Genomic DNA, 25,731 nt, shown 5'->3' on the forward strand with positions numbered 1-25,731 from the left:
GCATCCCTCAAGTGTTGCATGAGCAAACAAGACTGGCATGGACAGTTCCTGCACTATCCCCCACTCCATCATATTGGATGTGACAGTATTTTGTCCAAGCCCCTTTTACACAACTCTCACATATTCAATCCAACGGAGCCTCAGTTCTGATCATACTTTGCCTGAATGCTGGAGCAATGCGTTTGGTCTCTGTGGTCTAGCTGCATAAGTGAAGGAGTATGTGGAGTCCAGCAGTTGCATCAAGTGCAGTTTCTGCAAGGTTTTAATCTCTTGCAGGAGTCAAGTGAGGTCTTGCAAAATGTTGTGGAATTTCATTGGCCATCTTGGAGCAGTTTTAAATGACTTCGCCTATTTAAAGGACAAGTTGGAAAAATAATAATGAATATTACAGATAAGTAAATGAGCATTACCTTTATGTCCCTAGCCCTTGCCCCAGTTCTTACTTTTGAGGTATACCATAGTATTGGAGACCTTTCAGAAGAACTGTTGGTTACTAATCACCACTTAAGCTATAAGTATACAGACCTAAGAGTTATTTAATGCACACCAAAAGACAATACTGAAATGTGGCATTCTACAATTACCAGGATAGTGACATAAACCCCCATTTAAGTCTGAACTGATTTCAGAACCTTAACACTAAAATGAGCTTCTGAGTCACTGACATTGTTCAGTCAATATCATTGGTTTGTCATATGTGGAACTGGAATTACTGCTGCGCCTTTATGACTCTACTAACTTACACTCTTAAATCTGGCTCCACCTCTGTTTCAGGGTGTGGTGACATGTAGTCTACATTTCTGGGTAACTTTGCACTTGTAATTGGTGAATCACCAAAATCAGTAAAATGACTCAAAAGTGTATGACTAAACTTACAAGTGGAACTTACTCACAGGTGTAAGTAACCTTTCTATAGCCAAACCAGTGTTTGGATAAGCTTTTAAGTTAGGTGGTGTCCTGAATATTTTCTGAATATTTTTAACTAACTAAATTGGAAGAACGTTCTTTAACATACTTAGCCCTTCAACTTCCAAACCAATAGATTTAGTTTTAAAAGAGGAGGCAGATGAAATGGTTTTGTCGGAGAAGGAAAGAAAGTGATTACTCAGGGAGAGTGAGAAAGAAAAGCTTCCACTACAGGGAACCAAAATAAGGAACCACAAAGATTACTTCTGCCTTCTCCTGCTGTATCCTGGGCAGAATCTTTGGAATAAGAGGAAATAGAGGAAATACATAAAGTAACCTCCCACATCCACTCCCCATGATACCTTACCTTAGAATCTGCAGCAGAATTTGTGCAGAAGGCCATTGATTCTTTCAGCAAACAGGTCCAGATAACGACCTCTTGGAGGTCCTCCTGAATGTTGTTTGTGATTACGGTAGATTTGTTGAAGGTGGGACTCTCTTGCTCAATTAATTCACTTGGGTGATGTCTTTCCCTTTCTGTGTATTGCTGATAAACGTAACAAATTCTTCTCTGCCTATAGGATCAGGAGAGTTGTACTTGATTGAGAGTCCTGGACTGAGTGCGAACCAGATGGTTGATGTTGGCCACTGATACTAAATTATTCTAACCACCACAATATATTTTAGATACGCACTAGTCTTGAAAGTTTGAATTGCCCTGGAGATCACTGTCAGTTCCCTGAAGTTCAATGATCTCCTTGTCTTCTTTGGCAACAATTTGAACTGGCATGCATTCTGATTGGCTTGCCAAACTAGTTGACTTGTATCTGTCGTCAGAACTGAAAGACAAGCAGCATTATCACTCAGATAGCTTGTATATCTAAGCACCAGTTAAACCCCTGAATGATTTTGACTGAAAGTGGAACCAGCTTTTCCAATGACTATGTTGGCAGAAACCAGAACATGTGTAGGTTACAACAATGGAAAGAGATGTAATCTAGTCTATTGAACCATGAATCCACAATGCTGTCATATAACCCTGGGTCATCATGTACGATCTGGCTGGTACTTCTTGCGGCCTCAATAACTTCCTAATTAAAGCCTGAAGTCAAACAATCCATTCTTTTGGAAAAAAAACCGTACCCAAGTTGGTTTGTAATCTTGCTGCAATAAGCTTGAGACCTCTTGAAGGTTGGAGGTGGCACTTTGGCCCATTTATTGATAAGTTATATCACTACCGTAGATTAGGGGTCAAAGAGTAAAGTTTATAGACCATTAGGTGTGTGTTCCCTCATTAATAACTATATATACCAAAAGACACACCTATAGTCTCATTCATGTGTTAGAAAACTTCATATGCTGTAAAGCCCTACCTCTCTCGAAACTGACTTAAGTGATGTTTATCATTAAGGGGGAGACATCCCTTAAGGATTAGAACCCTCACTCACCCGAGGGTGAGATGCTTCATCATATCGGTCCTCCTTACCAGTGTAGAAAACCTAGTCAACACTGGGAGCTGCTACTTCAGAGTTTAAGGAAGGAGCTACTTCCTTAAACATCACTTTAGTCAGTTTCGAGAGAGGTAGGGCTTTACTGCATATGATGTTTTCTAACACATGAATGAGACTATAGGTGTGTCTTTTGGTATATATAGCCATTTATTAATAATCCTAATCAGCTGATCACAGTCATTGAGTTGTCAAGATGAAAACAGTCTCTTTCCTAGATGTTGCATAAAGTAAGCAGTCGTTCAGGTTGGGAAAAATTGTAATCTCTTCAAGATGGCGACAAGCATACACTGGAACTATGACATTTTTAAACACTCTTGAAGCAGATTTAAGGCCTAAGAGAAGAACTATGAACTGCCAGTATTGATCCCTTCACACAAAGCTCAAATATTTCCAATGCTTAATTGGAATGTTCAGGTAGGCATCCACATGGTCTAGAGTAATAATGAAATGATTTGACTGGATCAAAGGAATACAACTTTAAAGCACCTCCATTTTGAATTGGATGCCCAGAACAAAAGTAAACAACACTGTCAGCTCAATCTCCATGTTGCAGCATTTGTTGCCTCCAGAATATGTTATGCAATTGATTCCTAGAGCTGTCACTTCTGCTAGCCCTCATAGAAGAGCTTCCATCTAGTGGCAATTATTAGTAAACTCTATTTGATACTCTTTCTAGACCACCTTAAGAACCCACTTGTGCACAGTTATCGTCTACTACTCTGAGAATAATGTACGTATCTGTCCCCAACCTTTAATGATTGGTCATCACTTCTCCTCACCCCAGCATAGTCAAGAGCACTAAGTCTTTGTGATGGTATCCTGCTTTTGACGCTTGAAAGAATGAAAAGATAAGGGTTTACCCTGGTAACTGAATGATTGATTATACCATTGTTATCTCTTGGAGGGCTGCCTGAAGGACAATTTTAATTTAGATGATTTTGATGATTTGGAAAGTTACTCTCTAAAGGATGAATAATGTCAATCAATCAATACTTTATTGTTTAAGTTAGTTAAAACCATAACAAGGTCATGAGACAAATTTAGGTTTCAATAATTTGTGAGCATATAAAAGATTAAAACTATTTATAGGAGAAAGAGAAAAACATGTAACCTTTTTTTGTCCTAAAAACTGAAAGAAATATCCCAATCCTGAAACCAGTAAAAAAAAAAAAATTAATATGTAATTCTGTGTCATAATATTGTTATCAGGATTGCGGTTTCGTCATATATTAACATTAAAAAGCTTTTTGACATTTTACAATTGCAATAAAGTTACTGAACATTACTGGGTTGGCAGTATCTGCTTCCATCAGCCATGTGTTTTTTTTCATAATGTGGTACGAATTTCATCATTTTACAGGTCAACTGGGGGTCTGTTGTACCAAGTCCTCTAAGAATGGCCGCTCTACAAGTTCGGATCCCTCTTTCATTTCAAGCCTTTTTTATGAACAGTTCGCGTTCTCAATTTAAGTTGGGGCAAACACAAATAAGATGGATAAAGTCTTGCCATGCTGCACCACATAAGCTACATGTTTTGACGCCTTTGTACTTCCATTCAGGTTGATCAGCCAAACTTGGTAATGCCCTGAATCTGATTGCCATTAACTATTGTTTCAAGTGGGGCGAATATGTTGTACCAAGGTATTCCGCTGGTCGCAGTGATGTATAGGATTGGAGAACCATCCAGGCATGGGATCTTTTGGCTAAGGTGCGTTTGTCTTCTAACAGTGATTGTAGCTTGGACGCTTTGTTTGTGATGCTACAGAAGACTTGTAAAGAAGAATTCTGCACACAAAGGTCGGTTGTCTTAGTTTCCTTCAATGCCATTTTCCAGAATTTACCGTAACTTGAGCTTTTATCAACTTCCTAGGCTCGCCACAAGGCGTCATTTAAGGTGTTGGTTCGATTCTGCCAAAGTTTGTACCAAGTTTGGATTGCGGAGTATTTTCTCCCTATCTCCTGTTTAATAAGGCTGAAATCCAGTCAAACCTGGGCCGGGGATGCGTTCTAAGGTGAACTAAAGACTTTTTTATAGGCCTTTGTTTGCAGGGAATCTAGGAGTATTCTGTCTTTAACGCTACACTTGCATATGTTAGTGCTGGTAGTAGTTTGACGACCATCACTGCTGTTAGTGGCATAAAGGAAGGACCATGTAGTTTTTTTGTAAGGGCACAGAAGGCGCAAATAAGACTGCATCCTTTTTTTCTAGATATTGCTTCTGCGATTGGAAGTTTAATCTTTTGTCTTTATATACCCCCAGATACTTATAAGTATCAACTGTTCCAAGGTTCGTCTCTCCCAACTTGAATTGATAATGATGTCGTGTATAGTTCGTAATTGACATAGTTTTTGTTTTGGTGATGTTAATTTCCAGGGCATTGCTATTAGCAAACATTAATAGCTCGTTTAGGGCTCTCTGTTGGCCTTTTCTTGTTAGACTAAGTAAAACTATGTCGTCTGCGTACGAGAGGTGCGTTATGGGCAATGTTGCCAGGCACGGAGGATATGTATTCGCCTGATCCAATCTGGAAGAGCGATCTGCCATAAAAAGTTTGAATAGATGGGGGGCTAGTACAAAAGCCTTGTTTCAGTCCGATCTCTGTTTGTATCTTCCTGGACAATTTTGTACCATTTGCTATTTTCACACGGACCCACGTGGAAGTGTATAATTGAATTATTAGTCGTAAAATCCATTCAAGGAGACCCAGGTTCTGTAGTTTGATCCATAACAGACCACGGTTCACACAGTCGAACGCAGCTTTGAAGTATATAAAGCACAGTTGAAGTGCTCTTTGCTGGCGTTTGCACTGATCCGATATTGTGGCGAGGGTTAAAATATTTGTTGTTGTGCCACATCCTTTGCGAAACCCTGTTTGATTGAATGGAATCAGACCTTTTGTATTGGACCATTCTACCAAATCCTACAGGATTAATGAGGCAAAATATTTGGCTTCGAAATCTGTAAGTGCGATTAGCCTGTAGTTTGCCGGGTCTGCCCTGTCACCTCCCTTGAAGATTGGGTTAATGATTGACCCTTTCCAGCTCAGGGGAAGGGTATTTGTTAAACCGATTTCGTTATAGAGACCTATTATTGATTTAGCCCAGTAGTCAGGATCAGCCCTGAAAATTACCTGCGGGATACCATTTGGGCCCGGGCCCCATCCTTGCGTCCCAGTTCAATTATTCTTGAGATATATTCTACTGTGTAATGTTGGCTTTCCAGGGCTGGTAGTGCGGCTGTAATGGCACTGAGGTCTTGTGATCCTGGGGAATATTTCCCGGTGAGTTTAGGCTCCAAAGATTTACAATTACTATCTGTTATACTTTTAGGGTCTGTTATGAGGTCTTCAAATATTTTACTTAAACGAACTAACCAGATGCCCTCCGTTACAGATGGATTGTTTATTACTTCTTTTGATCTTGTTAAGGCATTTACTAATTCCCAGAAGCGCCTGTTATTTGTTTGTTTGGAAATGTTTGCATTTGGCTTAAACCTTGTTTTCTGTGAGTAGTTAAGTTTGGATGCTTGAGTTAAAAATGTATTCGTAAAAGTGAACCAATTTTCTGCTGCATTATTGCCAAGGGCAATTTTTTTCCAATCATTTCTTTAGCTAGCAATATTAGTTCTGGCAGTGTTTCTACTGACCATCAAATACGTTTCAGATTGGTTGTGGTCAATTGACCCATTTCAATGAGAGCAGGGCGGTGTTTTGAGTTGCCTGTTTCCAATTCAAGTACCTGGTATGAATGATCACTTTGGGTTGAGTACTTAATAGTGTATTTCACCACACGGGCAAGTAGTGGAAGCGTTAGAATTGCATAGCCTAGAATTTACTGAGCGTGGGCACCCTGATAAGTCCATCGTATAGGAGTATCATCTTTTGTTCTACCATTTAAAGCTCTCAGGCCAAGATGTTCCAGTGCTGGAACCAGCTTTTTCCAGTTCAAATCGTGTCTTTTTATTGTAGAGGATTTTTGTGAGGGAACAGACCACAGCTCGTTATCTGCTGTTAGTTACTCATCATCATCTGGTGTATAGATTAGGTATGAATTGAAATCGCCCGTTATTATTATCTCCCACACTGGGTTTTCAAATCAGATTGAAGCAATTATTGACATCAGTTTTTCAGACTGTGCAACTTTTTTCCTAGCGTTGGGATGAAGATAGAGATTAATTAATATTATTGTTGTATTAGATTTTTAGGCCCTTGGGTCAATTTTATTACTTGTAGGTCTGATGTCGTACTAGGTAGGCGTTCAGTTTTAATGTTTAGAGCTGTTGATATATACTGCTAGGCCACCCTTTGGCCTTCCATATTTATGTGTTCTGGTTGCTAATACATGGTTGAGTGTGTAATTGGACACTTCCTTGCACTCTATCAGCGATGTTTCTTGGAGCGCGATACTATCATAGTATTCCCAGTATGTCGGGCAGTGTTGTCCTGTAGTTCTCTTTTTGCTCCTGTGATGTTCCAGGATAGAAGTTTTACGCTATTATTATTGCTGCTTTTTCCCTTTGTGGATGAATAATGTTTTCTCTCTTGACGACCATCACGACTAGCTTATAGTATTCACAAAATATCACAAATAAAATCTAGAGGAGCAGAAATATTGAGTTTAGAATATTGTGATGCACAAATATCGTGTGCAAAAGTATCACAGACAAGAATACCGATTTTGAGGGAAGTCATATTGATGTTAAAAATATCTATGTTGTTAATATCCATGCTAAAGTTATCTATGTTGTTAATATCATTTATAAAAATATTGTTGTTTATAATATAATTTAGTTATTATTTTTATGTATTTTAGTATATATTTCAATTGTATATGTTATAATTTGTTTGTATAATTACTGTCCATATTTATAATATAGTTTTTGCATTTTTAGCTATTATTAAATTATTTTAATAATTTATTTGTATTTTTAGTGCTGTAGCAGGTTCTGGGGTTTAAAGAGGTACAGGGTGGGGAGTAAATTAATGATACTTAATTGATATTAGTCAAGTCTTACTTCCAGAGATCTTATGGAGTCAATAAAACATTGTGAACAGTTAAGAGTGGTTATATCATTCATCCTAATTATGATATTGAACGGGAGATTGGGTGGGACGATTAGGAAGAATTCCATTAGGATGGCATTAAGTTTGAGGTGGTTGCGGGTTTGCCAATTTCAGGTGTATAGTAGGGTAGCATTGGGGTACCTAATATTTTCTCGAGAAGAGATTTTCAAGTACAGTTGAGTGACATAAGCATGCATGTAGTAATGAATGGTAGAGGAGTTCAATATTTCAGGTAGCAGCTCCAGGAAATGCACCCTAAGATGTCTGACGGGGGACTGGCTCCACAACAGTCTGCAACACAGAATAATTCCTCCAAAAACCTACAACCATGCCCACAGTGGAAAGTTACCTGCTGAGGCCAGACATGAACAAAGAGGCACAGAAGGATGGGCTACCACCTGCTAGATGGGTGCACACTATCACAGTCTCAAGGTTGCTGTGCGGGGTCTCAGCTTCTCCTAGTGTGACAGCAGAGCTACCCACATAGATAGGTATGCAGAGGCAGAATGGCTTATTCATTAGCTTATTCAGGAGCTTCCTCAGGCTATTTACTCCTCTTTCACATTGATGGGGTCTCCTACCACAACTTTACCCTCTCCCGACCACTCCAATGTATAGTCCGAATTTTGCCCATTCTGCACTGAAGCATCCTTTTTAGAACTGAACAAATGAAATCTGGCTCACCCCTTGCCCTTGCCCAGCTAGATTTTTCAAGCTGCTGTCCCATGGCTCAACCCTTAATGAAACCCCATCTGGAATTCATCCCTGAAAACGGATCTTTAGGCCTCTCTCTTTTCTGCCAGCACCAGCCAAAATCCTTGAGAAGGAAGTTCAAAGGCAGTTATCTGACTTCCTGGATGCTAACAACCATCTGACCCATGTCTCCTCTTCTAGTCCCCTCATGTGCAAAGTCCGCCAGTGTTCTGCTTTGAGCCCAACTCATTTTAATGTCTATCTTATCCCCCTTGCATCGCTAGTCGAGCAATGTGGTGTGAGAGTGTTCTCATATGCTGACAACACTCATCTGGTGTTTTCTTTTAAAGGTCACACTGAGGCAGCATTCAATAATTTTAAGCCCTGTTTGAACAATATTTCTACTTGGATGACAGACAGTTTCTTGAAATTAAACACTGATAAAATTGAGATATTGTTTTTCAACCAACCTTCTCCACAGTTTGAACTCTGGTGGCCGGTGGAGCTAAACCCTCCACCCACCCCAGTTGTTTCAGGTGGAAATCTAGGGTTCAAATTTGATTCCAACCTCTCAGGCAGGGCCCAGATCTGCCAAGTTTCCTCATCTTGCTTCTAGAAACTGAAAGCCTTGTTGAGACTCCTTCATCTCCTGCATATGGATTGCCTGAAAATGGTGGTCCACACACTAGTCAGCTTGACTATGCTAAGAGCCTGTACCTGTGTCTCCCAGCTTACTTGATTAGGAAACTGCAAACTATTCAAAACGCTGCGGCTAGGCTCATTAGAAATGTACCACTCCGCCACCACATCTCCCCTCATCAGCCTCTATTTTCTGCCGGTCAAAAGGAGGATAAAGTTCAAGGCGCTGTTCTTTGCTTATAGAGCAACTAGAGACAGTGGCCCCGGATACCTGAATCAGAGACTCCAGAAATACCCCCAGACCAGGGCTTTGAGATCCAATCACCAGGAATTGCTCTGGATACCTCGCTTCGCAAAAGCCAGGATTGGTGGTCGAGCTTTCTCAGTAAGAACTGCTTCTCTCTGGAACTATTTTCCTGACCACCTACAGAAGGCCGAGTCAGAAGCTGTGTTCAGGAAGGCATTCAAAACCTGGCTGTTCGGCCTACCTTAGTCCCCCCCCTCTTTTCCTATCTGTTGTATCCGCTGTCAGCACCGGGACACCACCGTTGGAGGTAGCCGCACGCTGTATAAATGTATCTGATGATGATGATGAAGGGGATCTCCGGCTCAGAAGGAGACCTGCCTCTATCTCCTATGTCCTCGCCCTGGAGACAAGAAAAACAAAACAAACTGATTTTGGAAACAATGACAGCTAATTGATGGCAACCAGCATGGTGAGTGGAGCTTTCATCTTCAGAATCACCTGTGTTGTTACTGTCTTAGAGGTGGATTCATGTTGTAATCCACACTTGGTATGCACCGCTACCCCTCTGCCCTCCACCCCAGTGGTACATGCCAGGCAAGAATGTGTGAACGCCAGCTGACTGATACCTGTGATGGTGTTAAGACGCAATAAAGAAGAATCTTCAAATTACCATGCGCGTCTCCTCATTGTAACACTGGCGACGACTAACCATTTGGGGACGGTCCACCATCCCCCAAATATGTACTCCAGTGACAGCCGGTACTGAGTTAACATACAAAGGAAGTGCGTACCCATCTTACCTTCAGGAATTGCTGTTGGGCTGCATGCGAGGTGTCAATAGTGGGTCGCTTGATGCGTGGGATTGTTCACATGAGCAAGAACCACATGGCTTGAAGTGGTACATGCTTCAGTTACATAGTCCTGCCTCATATGGAGCGTTGCGGAAGTATTCAACATCCAAGGTGCTGTGGTTAAGCAAGGACAGGGCAGCGCTGTGGAGCAGAGTAGATGGTGTTGAGGTGTGGCGTTGCCATCTATGCCTCTGTGAGGGAAGGCACCACCACTGTGAGCTTTCGATGGGTTCAATGACCTCTTGTGACAGGAGTCTGTCTAATTCCGCTTGGAGGCGTGTTTGCATCATATGTGGTATGGGCCTGATCTTGTGAGCCACTGTCTAGCATTAGCTTTCAGCTTAATGGAGCGTTGGTAGTCTTCAGTAGTCCTAGATTTTCCGTAAAATCTTGCATGGTCCGAGAAGGTGATTGGGTCCGCCTGGACCTTCCTAAACCATGCAGGAGGTAGGCCACAAGATTCTCAGAACCTATTAAGGTAATCAAGGTGGGATGAAACATAGTTCAGCTTGCAAATGGGCAAACATGGAGCATGGACAGAATTGTGCCTCATAGGGAAGTATCGGTCCCTCAAGTTGATGCTCCAAAGGCCAGAAATGCAGACGTTGCTCCTAGGACATTCTTCAGGCCTACTGCTGCGCCTAGGTGGGCAAAAGATTATTTTTTCACATGAGAACCTCTAAAGTTTTGTACTGCATTAAAACGTATTCTATATTTCACTTGGTACCTAAAGTGGTCCTAATGACCCTACTCTGGTGCAGGTTTGTAGGTAGCACTGTCACTGCCTTGTATCCGCCTCTTCACCCTTCTTTCCTTACTTTTCCCACCTTTCCTTCGACATGTAAGGAGATCTGTTGTAATCCACACTTGGTATGCCCGCCACCCCTCTGCCCTCCAACTCAGTGGTAGATGCCAGGCAAGAATGTGTGAACATTCCACAGCTGACGCCAGCTGACTGGAACCTGTGATGGTGTTAAGACGCAATAAAGAAGACTCTTCAAATTACCATGTACGTCTCCTCATTTCACCTAAGAAGTAAAGACTGGGGTGAGGACTATGGGCATAGAGGGAATGAGAGATTACAATACAGTGGTTCGGATACACTCATACATATAAATACAAACATGTGAATAAACATATAATACTAAAGCACACACACCAACAGTGCACAGCAACATCTTCACACCTGATAATTTTCTTCCTGCAAGGGTGCTATTGACCTTGAAGCCTTGAATGAAAAGGTGTACTCTATAACATTATTGGCAGTGAAAATGACCTATCACTAAGTCGCGGAGGGACCCTCATCTTTTATGCCCTGGTGCTACTGCACCAGTGGCACTAATATTAAGTACGCTTTGCACAGCTGCTAGTTTCCTAGATATCCCCTGCAGGTAAAGTTGCATTGTCAATTTGTCCGCTCCCTTTGCACATTCTCTCTCCTTCTAGCCGATGTGTAACAGCACTTTATCTCACCCTCTTGCTTCTCTGCTCCTCTTTCTTTGTTTCTGATATGAAACTTCCCCGCTACTTCGCCAGCCATGTAGAGCAGTGGTTGAGTAATAGCACGTCTCCCGTGCCTTCTACCTGCTTTCTCGCAGACGTCAAAACACCCATACAGTAGCATTGAAAGGGTTCTATGTGCCATAAACTAAAGTAAGAAACTGACACGCTATGCAATGGATTGGTAGGTAACTTCTGCCACAAAGGGGCTGCAAAGGGTCATCTTATCCTACCTCTTCCCAGGCCCCATTCACTACATCTGCTGTAAAACACAATAAAACTTGAAACTTCTATGTCCGCGAAACTATACTTACACTACATTTTCCTCCTCTAAATAAAACACACATATTCGTACGTCTTTACTCAAAATTCTAAAACTATGGGGCATATTATCAAGAAAGCTTGATACATTATCGCCGCTTTTATCGGCAGGAAACTGCCGATAAAGTGGCGATAATGGGCTTGATAATATGCTCTAGGGAATTCCAATCGAAGCCCATGTTAGATGTGAAGATATCTAACATGGGCTTCGATTGGAATTCCATAGAGCATATTATCAAGCCCATTATCGCCGTTTTATCAGTAGTTTCCTGCCGATAAAAGCGGCGATAATGTATCGAGCTTTCTTGATAATAGGCTCCTATGACTTTGAACAAATAGTGCACCTTAATGTGTCATCGTCAGACATGTTTTCCAATCACGTCGTTTTCCTCTCTACCCTACTCCTCTTTTTAAATTACCTCCAAGCCACTTAACATGTATACCCCTTTATCATTAGCGCTTTGATTACAAACGTGTTTACTCTACTACCCTAACACAGATACCTTTCCGATGCTTTTGTGTTATTTTTTTGTTTGTTTTTTTACGGGTCAAGTCTGCACCGTTAATAACATGTACGTCATTATTATTTCTTTCTTCTCAGCATTTGTTTCCAAAATTTTAATAAAGCATGTATTCATTTGTGTAATTAATCAAAGGGGATTCGTAGCTTGGGGCAGTGGACAAGATGGGCGCTAGTGGAGCTGGAGTCACAGCACATTGGCTTTAACTACCCTTTTACTTTCATTTTAAGGGGGAAAACATTAATTCTGTTCTATGCTGATATCATGTTCATACTTTTTGGACCCCAGAGATTTTAACTTTGAGGAACAGCATGGTAAATGTATAGTTGTTTGGAGGAAGCCTGCTTATGTATTTTGAAAGCAAATCTCCCTCATTAACTTCATTCATTTTTTTTCCTATTCTTCGCACAGACGTTTGCCCAAAGTTGAAGGTTACGAGTACATTTGGGAATTGTTTTTATTAGAGTGTCAATAAAGAGACTACTTATTCCTGCACACAATTCTATCGCACTTTAGAGTTACACGTCAAGGGTATTACTGGAAAAAAATAATTGCATAAAACACAAAAACGAAGTATTCCTTATGTTAGAACATTTAAGTGAAATTAATACTAATAAATGTAAAACTAGAGAACAACAATGTACAGTGTCAACAAACTGTTCAAATCATAAGCAAAAAATGCCTTCACATAAAATTGCATTCAAAATGCATCATTGCTTTATTTGATCGTGGAACTTGAATGACTATTCACCATTCTCTTAGTCGACTTGTTAGCCCCGTATATCCTGACATAACAGCTGCGCTCCTTGGGACAGCATCTGGTTAGAGTCCCCAGATTCGTAGCTTCGACCTCCTGATGGATTTCAGGAAAGCAATCAAAACTTTTCTCTTTCCTTCTGTTTAGCTTTTTATTGCTTTGCTATCTACTGTGTGTGCCTTCTGGTTTGGTTCCTTAGCCTCTTGGTTCTTTCTGGCGCTGGCAGCGCCGGTACGCGTTTTTGCTGAGGCAGCTGTGCGCCATATAAAATCAGATAACATAACATAATATCATTGATAAAAAAGGGCCACTATAGAATGGAATCTACCAACAAAAAGGAACTCTTGGAATGTGAAATATCATTAGGAATTTGTTGTACATAAAAATAGCAGTCTATGGTGGGTTTACTCCTCATGAATTTCATTGGTATATATCTGACACTAGGACCATTAATTTGCTCTTAGAAAACATGGTCAATATATGATCATGTTAGAAAACAAGGTAAATATAAATTCAAAGTTGATCACTTCCAGAGACACATTTTACAGCTGCATTAATTCTTTGAATGATTAGTGAGAAACCTGTGCATTTACTAAATCATAGTATATCCCTTGCTTTGCTAGTAATTCGCTATGCGTTCCTTGCTCCACTACTTGTCCATGGTGAATGACCGCTATGACATCAGCATTCTTCACAGTTGACAATCGGTGAGCGATCACTATGCAGGTGCGTCCCAGTCTAGCATCGTCCAACGCTCTCTGGACAATCTACAAACAGAACGGCGTACAAGGCATTATTTTAAGATTAAAACATTTACCCACAGCAAAGATCTTTTTAATGCTTGCTCTTAAATTCAATGTTCAGAGACAATCAAGGATGTGTTAATAAAATTCATAAATAGTTCTTTAAAAGTTTTATATGACCAGTGTTCTCTATTTCAATCACTTTCCATCAAAACGTGGGCAATCAGGACACTCTGTACGCCGTGAACTCTGCATTATGAAAGGGTACTCCAATATTGATAAATGTATGACTAAGGCCAAAACCTGTTTTACCATTCAGAAGGGACTTGTTTGAGCAGTTTCTGTGGGAGTGACCCTTTTGTGTAGGGGCTAAGGCTGGCCCCTGTGTATATCGACACAGGGTGGCTACAAACTATGGAAAGGAATGTGTCAGAGAGTAAATATCAGTGGTTGAGAACAATTCAAGGATTTCATCCATCACACTTCATTCTAGAAGTTACCAAGAAATGCTGGATAGGGGTTCTCTTCCTACCTGTTTAGTAAGCATCACAGATGCATTACTAACATTACAGTTGAGAACTTGCATTCCTTTCACATACTATATTCCCTTTAGACCTCACCGTCATCATGGAGTGGCCAAATTCCCTGTGGCACTACTACAAGAACAGCTTCAATGAAAAGCATCTACTGCCACAAATGGCAGAAACACATTCCAGGACTCCATCTCCAATATCGATATGCACTCTCCAACCCATCGTAAACAGGCTTGAACAGCTAGGCCAGCTGAAGTGGTCAAAAGTGACATGTTGGTGCTATATAAAACAAAATTTAATATTATATATGTTAATAAATACTGTGCCAACATCTCTATGGATAGAAAAAAGCCTTGAAGCACTCCACGATATCAAAGAGATTTTCAGTATACTTATTAATCTTGTGCCTATAAATCATGCAGGCTTACAAGTACTCTGGGTGGCTCATTCTAACATATTTAATTTTGTGTTGTTATTTTTTACAATGCTGTTGGTTCATCTTGTGATATTTGTAATATTTAAAATAGTTACATAGAAGGTCTTTTCCAAGGATTAATCATTTTGATATTAAAATGTGGGGGGGGGTTAATATCAAACTGGGCTCCAATCACACAGTGCTTCAGCCTTTTTAAGCAAATCAGAATGATTATATGACTGGCAAGGGTGACTGAAGGGATGAAAAGCTATGTATGTACCTACTAGAATTTGGGTTGTATAATGCAATGGAATTACAGGGAGACATTTACACTGAAATTCCTACCCTTACTGGTAGGGATTGAGGTGTGATGATAGATTATATCTTTATCTTTACCCTCATGAGCCCATAAGCACGACCAGTAGCTAGTTTATCAAGTGCTTTTAGTGATCATAACCCATTGAGTTTTTTTTTCAATCTCCCGGTGACAATTCACTCTCCTGCACTAACTGGACCAATGGGTATTACTTCACATGATAGTGTGTTACGGGTAAGGTAGCCGGACACTGACTTCACCATACGTCTTCGTACAATGATCAAAACTAATTTACCATCTCCTTTCGCTTAACCAGTCTAGCGATTTGATTGTTCAAGCTATTGTCTCCCTGAACAATAACATTAAGACTAGTGCTCTGTGCCCTGTACCTGTTAGTAACAAACCCAATCCAGGTCTGTTTAATGAGGGATGCAGGGTGGCTAACAAATGGCTATGGGAAGCCATCAAATGTGTTCCTATGGACAGCGTTAAATTAGCTGCTTGTCATAGAGTTGAGTTTAAAAGAGCCATTGCACCAGAAATGTAGGACAAGCTTCTTCAAGCCACCGCAGTAAGACACCAGGGGATTCTGCAGAATTCCTAATTGATCTAAAAGCATTGATTTTAGGCACCTGTTATTGCCATTTTGATTAACAGTGCTGTCATTAGCGGCCTCCAGAGTTCTTGGCATAGTGCTGTGATCACTAACTGCTTGTTAGTTTACAGCAGAGGTTCTTGGTTCGATTGGGCAGGTCTGGCGAGTCTACTCTGGAGCCAGCAGCAGTCACAGAGCAGCCGCAGGAGCGAGCGAGCTGAACCCCGGCGCTCCGGCGAGAGTGCACGGATTGTGGTGGTTTGCGGTGGCCAGAGACCAGGGACCTAAGAGCGGCAAGTGAGGCCATCAAAGCGAGGCCCCTCCGGCCGGTGCTGAGAGCGGAGACGGAGAGTTGGGCCACCAAGGGGGAAGTCTCTCCTGCATCCATCCTCAAGCACCCGTGTAATACTTTGTGATCTTCGTGAAGCCGGTTGCGGTAGGTCCGGAACTGTCTTTTACTCTTTTACCATCACGTGCCTACCGGCCTGCCAGCAAAAACCTGTCCCAGAGCGCCCATTATTCTGCAAAAAGGAGTGTGCAGGGCCGCCACCGAGCCTCCGAGGAGCCTCTGTGGAGTACACCGCCCCCCCTCCACAAGGCAACTGAGGCGGAGAAGGCGGATCGGTTGGTCTGTTAATAGGCGTTCTACCACTCGGCGCTATGGCCCCGCAGGGCCAATGAAGCAGAGGGAATAGTACGCCTGAGTGTACAAGCGGGCAGGAACCATTAGAAAGCAGCCCCCCAATCAAATTAATCAAACCAGTGCTGCAATCCTCTGCTTATAAAACTCCGTGAGCCATACCTTAAGTCTCTGCCTCTGCCTGGTGTCTGGTGTTGTGGGTAAAGGGAGGAGGGTGTTGCTCACTTCTTATGACTGCTTATGGCTGCTTAGGGCTGAAGCTCTCAGCATTTCGTAGAGGCTGTGTGACAGCAGACGCTGCTGGAGCCACATAGCAACAGAGTCCTCTGCCTGGCCAGGTGCAGCAAAGACAGTGGCTGACAGTCGCTGAGCAGCAGGGACCACGAGTACTCACAAGCCCATTTCTAGCACGGCAGGAGTCACAAAGTCCTTTTTCTGGAACATGTGGGCGTGTGGGGCGGCTACGAGTTGTACGAGTTGTATGTGCTTCCATCGCCCGTCGCTCTTTCCCTCTAACCGTGGACTCATTCCTCGCTCGCCTTCTCTGCCCTATCCGCCCTGTGCTATATTGTGCTGCGGCAGGTGACTTGCCTTGATCACCTCAGGTCTGCCGTGGATCTGTGTCAGTGGTTCTGCAGTGGTGGCTGTCTTATCGGTTTTCATACGTTTTATATCTTCCTTTTGATCGTCGGTCTGTGGATTGTGGATCGTGGACCTGTGGACCTTGGATCTTGGACCTTGTACCTTGAACTTGGACTTTGGTGCCTCAGGCGTCTTTTGCCTTGACTGTTTTGGACACTGGGAGTAACTATTGACTAATCTCAGACACAATCCGGATATAGTCTTGTACAATATTTAGGGTGGTGTGTGCTGGTTTTATTCCTAATCTCCGAGTGCTTACTTCGACCCGAGAAGTCTACCACAGTCATCATAGTCACAATAGCCCGAGTTGCCAGACGGGGGTCGGCGTGCGGCTCTGATTGGGCTACAGCTGAATCGCCCAGGCCTCGGGTAAGGTGTCATGTGAATAGCCGTGGGGGTCTTTGGAGGTATCTGGGTGCTATCTGAGGAATACTCTGTGTCAGATATAACGCCACGTAAAATCTGTCCTAAGGCAGTATTTCTCTTCATTCAGTTATCATTCAGTTATCCTTTTTCTTGGAGCGAACGAATTGCTCTCTCCTGTTAGCCTTGTCACATCTTTAGCTGGAGGAACCTTAAGTTTAAGTGGTGATAACCTCTTTTGCCATGGTAAAACTGCGTTCACAGTCTAAAGTAAAATCTGTAAACCCTCTAGAAGCCATTAACCATAGTGATAAGAGTGACAAGAATTCGTGGAGTCCCCCAAAACCTCAAAAATTAATCCATAGACGCAGAATTGGTGCTCATCTATCTCTTTTAAAATCATTCCCATCAATAACATCAATGTTCTCTAAAAAGGGAAGAAGGTTTAAGAGCGGAACAGGGCACAACAACAAAGATTTTGGAGCTGTGGGAAATGAGGATAAATCAATATATGATAATGGACTCCGAAATAATAGCTGAGAATGGAGTAGATAGCCATATATCAAGACCAGAAGCACTCTTTCCTGTAATGATAATACAGAAATCTAGTGGGGGCATGGGCAATGTAGCACCCCCTTCTATCGTAAGTCGAGCTGTTGTGTCATATCAAGAAGGGGTGGAGAAAAATTCAGGTTTGGAGATGGAATTGGCCCTATCTCGGAAAGAGGTGGCAGTTTCCACGCAGAGTAAGGGTGGCGAAAGTGAGGACGTCACCATTCTTTCTCCACTAGCAGATTTGATAATCCTTTTTGAAAAAGTACATGACAATGTAAGTGTATCTCAAAGGAGTTTACTAGACTGCTCATCATCAATAAAAAGAAGCGAATATTCTCCTAAAAGTGAACGTCGGAAAGTCCATAGTGAACTTAATGGGCAGGCAAAAACAGAGGACCTCACTCTTCTGGATATTGCCATTCAACTGGAAAAGAACGCAGAACGACTGAAGCAGTTAGAAGTATCGGGTGCTCAATGTTTAGTTATAGACCCCAATCCAAATAAGGAAATATTATCTCCTGAAGCAGGAACTCACTTACACATGCCAATTATGTATAGCAGTACACCTACTAAATTCTCTTTGACATCAGATGTTCATGATTTATCTATGCCCCGTGATAACCAGGTAGAGAATTCTGCGTTTTCATTGTCTAAAAATGAGATTGCAGGATCAGGGGGGCTAACGTATACATTTACTAAATTGGAAAAAAAAATTGCTGCAATTTTGTCCCTGCTGGAGAAGAGTGCCTCTAACTCGGATCATATCCTCAAAGTCTTAAAGCCCATTTTGGGAGGGGTTTTAGAACTTAAACATCATAGCCAAGTATGTGTGAAGTGTTCTTCCCCTTTACTTAATAATCTTTGTCAAATTAATGGCAGAATTCATGAAGCTGCTAATGGCCTAGGATTAGAGGAACTGAATAATCAGTTGGTGGACGTTGGATGTTTGCTGTCTGGAAGAAATCCAACTCCAAGCCCATCCCAAATTACTGTTAATGACTCTACAAAGGTCCCCACTGAGGGGAAAAGTGTAAATGTAAAGGTCTCTCCAGTGATAGATACAGTGCGTGTTTTCCCAATCTTTAATATGAGCAAGCGCAAAAAACTCAAACCTCATGAATCAGCTGAAACAATTAATATTTTAGAAGCCTCGGGGGGGGGGGCATTTATTAGTAAGCGAGGGAAGTGTTAAAAACCAGTGTAGGAGGAAAAGGAAGGGGAAAAAATCGCCGGTCCCCAAAACGTAAGCAGAGAAAGCTGCGGTTCCAAAGCGTAGTACTTTCGGATCATTCTAATTTCGCTCCTGATGATGAAAATAACACATCAACAGTGGCTAAACAGAGGAGGAATTCGACTACATCTGAGGAGCAAGATAATGTCCCCCAGCCAATTAGTCTGACTAGTAGATGTAGTATCTCCCAGAATAAAAATGGATTGGGTGAGGCCAGGAAAAGAAGGGATTCTAATATTGAGAGCAGCACAGGAGCGACGGTGGATAATATAAAAATCTTTGTGCCAGCCCCGAGTACAGAACTAAGTGGGACCGCATGTGATTCAGTGGGTCCTGCTCTGATTTTCATGAAGCTGATGTAAGTATGGTGGGGGAGTTAGTCGTAATATGTCTACATCGGGTAACAATATTAAAGGGGGTAAATCCACTGATTCCACGAGGAGCCTATACGATATGGATGTATTGAGGCCCCTAGAGCTAGGTACTGGACATGTGAATAATGCTTTAATTTTTATCCCTCTTTTTGATGCTGAGCCAATGACATTGAATAGAAGGGCCCTTCTTGGAATCCTATCAGAAATAGAGGATCTAAAGTTAATTTCCTCTAAAGATATCGAACTAGTTCTTTTAGATTGGAGGCACAAACCTCAAGTCACTATAGCAATCTTTACGTCAGGGGTGGTGTCTTCCCTCGTGTTAGCAAATGTGGATGGCTTCAGGAAAAGAGGAATAGATGTTATTGTCTGTCCCACATCCCAGGGTGCACCGTTGCAGCGTCTCAAAACCTCTCATTTTTGGCAAGGGATAGGATTAAATGTCCATGAGGGTGAGAATATGACCACTAAATTTGAGGATTCAGAAATTACAGTTGGGAGGGGATCGGGTGTAAGAAAAATAAAGGTAGTAGCACCCGAGGTTCATGAGGTTCTTGGCATTGATAGTGGAGATGAGGTGTCAAAATGGAACTGGATTGCAGGCGCCTTGAATGGGGCAAAATCTACTAACAGTATCCCCACAGAGCGTAGGTAGCCTACTAGGAACAATCGTGTCTTGGAATATGGCGGGGCTTGGAAAAGATACTTCTAAGCTTATTTCCTTAGCACACCTAGACCCCAAAATAATCTGCCTCCAAGAGACGTGGGCAATTGATGAATTCAAGTTAGATAACTACTACGTGTTTTTTAGTGCAGCAAAAAAATCTATAAAGGGGCATGCAAGTGGAGGATTAGCCATTCTGCTAAATTGTGAGTTAGTATATGTCCCTGAGATATTTATTCATCCTTCAAATTGCTGTATCTGTGCAAAGTTAAAATTAGAACAAGAGAACTTGAGATGCGCAACATTTCTGTATGTGGTAAATGTATATATCCCTCCAGGGAAGGCGTCCACCCCACTGGTCGATTCCATTTGCACTTTTGTGCAAAAGTTATGTAGCAATGATGAAAGAGTGTGTATGCTGATGGTAGGAGATTTTAATGCCAAGATTAATAATAGCTCAATCACATCCTTTCCCAATCTGGACCTGGAGGAGGTTTGATTTATACCAGAGGCAATATTCCCTTCCAATTTAAGATCTGATAAACGTTGCCCTTTATTGTTGCAAAATTTGAGAAACCTTGACCTTATAGTATTAAATGGCAGATTCCCAGAGGACTCACCTGCAGCTCTCACCTTTCACGGGTCACTTGGCAATTCCCTCCTCGATTACATGGCAGTGTCATTTTAACTGATCGGGGCATGCTCCAAGTTTAAGGTTCTTCCTACTAATTTGAGTGACCATAACATATTGGCTGTCAAGATAGCTTTAAACTTCGAGAAACCTGAACTATGGAATCAGAGGAAGGAGATAGTAACATATTCTCGAAGTAATGGTCCCACTTGTTGGTCACATAAGAACCTTCCGAATCTTCATTGGGTATTTAAGAACATTGCGTTCAGTTTAACCTGGGAGAACCCGATTGTGAGATATGAAAGAGTCATTACTGCTGTCAGAAAGTTGGGAAGAAAGATGAAAGGTGATAGCGCCACCCCCAAAGTAATACTTCCTAATGAAATTAAATCTCTTAATAATAAGATACATAGGTTGATCAGATCCCAATTTATAGACCCATGGCCGTCAAGACAAAAAGAGATATACAGATTAAAACAGGTCCGGAAAAGGAAAATAGCTGCTGATCGTAGGGCCTCTGAAGACAAAAAATGAGTTAACCTTCGGGAAGTGGCACTTTCGGGGATAGTAGAAAGTACTGGGCATTGATTGCCAAATATTGTGACAGTAGAGTAAAATCCAAGCCCATGTTGATCTCTGAAATTTAATGGTCTACTTATATATCCCTATTGTACGCCCGAATCCCTTAGATGCCGGGGTTGAGGGGTTCAACAAGTCTACTTTTTCGGTAGAAAAGGTAGAAGCACCATTAATGAGCGATCTTGAGGGATACATCAAGGGGGCGAGATACTCCGGGGCAATGGGGCCGGATGATGTCCCTGTAGCCATAATAAAAAAGGACTATGGCGATTGGGCAAAGATGTTACATCCGCTGTTCGTCCATTGTTGTAAGTTTGGGGATATCCCTAATTCCTGGAAGGGCAGTATAATAGTACCTCTATATAAGAAAGGCCCTAAAAATTCTCCCACAAGCTATAGGCAAATCTCCCTTCTGGACGCAACGGGAAAACTTTTTGCAAAAAGCATCCTTGTCCACCTGCAAGAGTGGGTATTCGGTAATAATTTAATTACCCTTGAACAGTCTGGTTTTCGGAAGAATAGTGGCACCCTAGACAATATCTCTGTCTTACAAACCCTAATAGATAAATATCCTGTGGCTCGGAGGCTTCCGCTGTATACAGCTTTCATTGACTTCTCCACAGCGTTTGATAGGGTAGATAGGGGGACGGTGTGGAGGAAATTGATAAGGATGGGGGGCTCCTTGCTTGTTTGTTTGTGGACCGGAGCGGAGCGTGCACTGGGAGCGCTACAGGGGGGTCTGCAGCAACAATCTTCCTCCCCCGCCATCGCATCGTTTTGCGGCCGCTGTGAGGGGACTGGACTACTGGACTACATCCCCCAGCGTCCTTTGCCAGCACTGGACGCAGCCTCACACTAGCCACTTCTGCCCTGAGGGGGCTAAAGACGAGCACTGCCTCCGGTGGAGTGGGGCTCCTTTCTTGTTTGTTTGTGGACCGGAGCAGAGCGTGCACTGGGAGCGCTACAGGGGGGTCTGCAGCAACATTCTTCCTCCCCCGCCGTTGCATCGTTTTGCGGCTGCTGTGAGGGGACTGGACTACTGGACTACATCCCCCAGCGTCCTTTGCCAGCACCGGACGCCGCCTCACGCTAGCCACTTCCGCCCTGAGGGGGCTAAAGACGAGCACTGCCTCCGGTGGAGGGGGGCTCCTTGCTTGTTTGTTTGTGGACCGGACCGGAGCGTGTACTGGGAGCGCTACAGGGGGGTCTGCAGCAACATTCTTCCTCCCCCGCCGTTGCATCGTTTTGCGGCCGCTGTGAGGGGACTGGACTACTGGACTACATCCCCCAGCGTCCTTTGCCAGCACCGGACGCCGCCTCACGCTAGCCACTTCCGCCCTGAGGGGGCTAAAGACGAGCACTGCCTCCGGTAGAGTGGGGCTCCTTGCTTGTTTGTTTGTGGACCGGAGCGGAGCGGAGCGTGCACTGGGAGCGCTACAGGGGGGTCTGCAGCAGCATTCTTCCTCCCCCGCCGTTGCATCATTTTGCGGCCGCTGTGAGGGGACTGGACTACTAGACTACATCCCCCAGCGTCCTTTGCCAGCACCGGACGCCGCCTCACGCTAGCCACTTCCGCCCTGAGGGGGCTAAAGACGAGCACTGCCTCCCGCGTCGCGGGACACGTGCGGAGACCGCACGGAGCCCGGGCAGAGGGCGGGCTGTCTGTAGCCGTCCGTGGACAACGAGGGACGAGACGGGCCACCCCCCTTGACTTTGACTAATTTCACAGGTACTGTCAAATCGGACCGGCCATCTGTGCTTGACGGGGCTATCTAACACACCGATACTTAACTACTCTAGACGGAGAAGGGGGTGAGGGGCAAACATAGCCCATTATAGGCCCAGGGAGTTTCCCATAAGAAGGAAGCCAGGATTGTACATAGGGGGGAGAAGAGCTAATCGCATTTTTACTATGTCCAATCCCCCTAAAACACGCTCGGCACATCTAGCTGAAACTCCTAAACAAACCATGGCCGAAACAAACATCGCACCTCCCAATAAAGTAAAAAAAAACACTGCAATTGACCTGATGTTGAGGAAGGTATCTGGGGAGATAGAACGTATGGAAAGGAGTCTATCTGCTTCACCTATTCCTATATTAGCTACCCCAACGCAATCTAGGGATCAAACATTAGCGGACAGCCCCAACATGACTGAAAATATAGTGTTAGCAAGTAACTCATTAGAGGGCGTTCCCTGTGCTCAACGTGTACTACTTTCTGGGGCAGAAAATTCAGGGCACAGTAACCCCACCGTCCGCAGTAAACCCAAACAACGGGGGATTAGCAAGGGACAACATAGGAAAAACAAATCACTTATAGGAGCTTGTCGATCTAAAAATAGACAAGAGGTTACCCCTGTAGACTATAGAGGGAACACAAACGTAAATCCACCAGGGTGGATTGAGGAGGTTATAGGAGAACTCAAAAAACACATGGAAACTTTTATTATCACCCAGCTGAAACCGATCGTAAGCAGTGTGGATAAAATAGCCAACGAATTGACTAAACAAGGCAAGATAATGGACCGGACAAGTAAGAAACCCCCTTCAGGTCCTAATCAACCCATAAGTGTAGCCCCTGATAATATAGTGACTAATAACAATTGTGTCAGTAACATCCAACACACGATCACCCAGGTACATGACCCTCCGAAAGTTCCCCAAGACCCTGGGAGGGGATTAAATCAAAAGACGGGCACCAAAAATATTGACAAAGGCCCACAGCAACCATTCACACAAAGGGGGCAGGAAGACCACTACCCAAGCCATGGCCCTTCTAGCTCATCTTATATGGACTTCGATCCATTCTATAGCTCAGAAAGCCCCCCCCCACATATACATTTACCACCAGAAGCCAGCCCCTATGTAATAGTATTCGCAAGGGTACCAGAACTCAGGGCATCAGATAAAGAATCGCACTCACAACTACACTCAAAAATTGCAAAATGGTTGAATATCCATAGGCCATTGAATAACGGGGAAAGGGGGGAGATACTACATGTAAGAAGAGCTAATTGGCTAGGAGGCAGGAAAAAAGATATAAGATGGGATTGCATTGTGGCAAATTTCAGAGATGTCAGACTGGTGGAATACATATTGAGAAACTCTAACAGAAATCACACCCGTACAATTTGCGCGCTCCCCCTGGGGTATTTTTACCCAAGGACACGGAGCAGAAACAATTTAGATTATCCAATGTGGAACACTGGAAGGTTCATTACACACACAAAGGGACAAATTCATGAACCACCCCGACCAGTTCTTACTTCCCCAAGACTATCCCCAGTGGAGAAAAAGATTTCCCCCCCCTGAAGTCGCTCGATGAAAATGACTGACTACCCCCTATAGATAACGAGCAAGCAAGTACTGTAACAGGGGAGCAAGTAAGTTCTGTAATAGAGGACGGAACTGTTCATAGTATGAATGGGAGAGGAGGAAGTGCAGAAGCAATGAGGACAGAGGACCTTCCAAAGCAGAGGGAGGAGGCCGATAGTGCCTTAAAGACTTGTAAAAAAGGAGTTTGTAGACTAAACGGCCGGAGCACAGAGGGAAGGAAAGCAAATAGGGCAGGGTTAGCCTTTTTGTCCTGGAATATAGCAGGCCTGGGGGGTAAATTCGAAAATAAGGAGTGGAGGGAGTATATAAGGGGGTTCCACATTATAGCCTTACAAGAGACATGGACACGAGATCCCGACTCCTGTCAATTGGAGGGCTACAAATGGTTTTTTTTGGGCCAGCTCAGGAAACGAGATCGGGGAGGGCGAAGGGAGGGCTAGTAATATATGTGGACTTAGATTAAAAGGCATATGGTCACAACCCACATGGGTATCAGATACCATACAAGCAGTGGCATTTCAGGGTCAGGGACAGAGGTTCCTAATTCTAAATTTTTATAACTCAGGCCCAATTGAGGGAAACCTCCCTATATTACAAGAGCTAGAGAGTAGATTAAACGAAGAAACAGACCTAAGGCAGGGGGGCCGTGAACCAATTGTTTTGCTGATGGGTGACTTTAATTGTCACTTGTGCCCAAAACTACTCCCTATGTCCCCTGATTGGTCATCTTGCCCTGAATAAAGTGGACCACACTTTGAACATAACAGAGAAGGCACACTGTTTATGAAGTTACTTGATAGCTTCACCCTCACTCATACAATAGACCTGTTGGCATTGAAAAAAGGGGACAATCTCATACCAACATTTAAAGGAAGAGGCTGCTCTTCCATCATAGATTTTATAGTAATATCTGCCTGTGCTAAAGAGCAGATTAAAGAGGCGAGAACGGAGTGGAGCCCCTTTAGCGATCACAACCCCCTAACCCTCGAAATAGCATACAACGGCCTACCTGTAGGACATGCTGGGGAAGACATTGTAATTCGCCCAACTGACCAGGGGAGGCGCCTAAGATGGGCAAAGATTAATCCACAAGAATTCTATAGC

At 43.1% G+C, this 25,731-nt stretch overlaps 1 protein-coding gene across 1 annotated transcript in view; it reads right to left on the reverse strand.

Moving 5' to 3' along the window:
- Positions 1 to 12,948: 12,948 nt before the first annotated feature.
- The window catches only part of LOC147688945 (ATP-dependent translocase ABCB1-like), a 1,419,218-nt gene continuing 1,406,435 nt past the window's right edge, over positions 12,949 to 25,731 (reverse strand). Inside the window, exon 28 of the mRNA XM_086941842.1 lies at positions 12,949 to 13,776. Coding sequence (XP_086797968.1) covers positions 13,579 to 13,776 — 198 coding nt within the window. The 3' untranslated portion in view covers positions 12,949 to 13,578. The remainder of the gene's footprint in view (positions 13,777 to 25,731) is intronic.

The sequence above is a fragment of the Lissotriton vulgaris genome, chromosome 10 (genome assembly GCF_964263255.1).
Source record: "Lissotriton vulgaris chromosome 10, aLisVul1.2, whole genome shotgun sequence".
NCBI lineage: Eukaryota > Metazoa > Chordata > Amphibia > Caudata > Salamandridae > Lissotriton > Lissotriton vulgaris.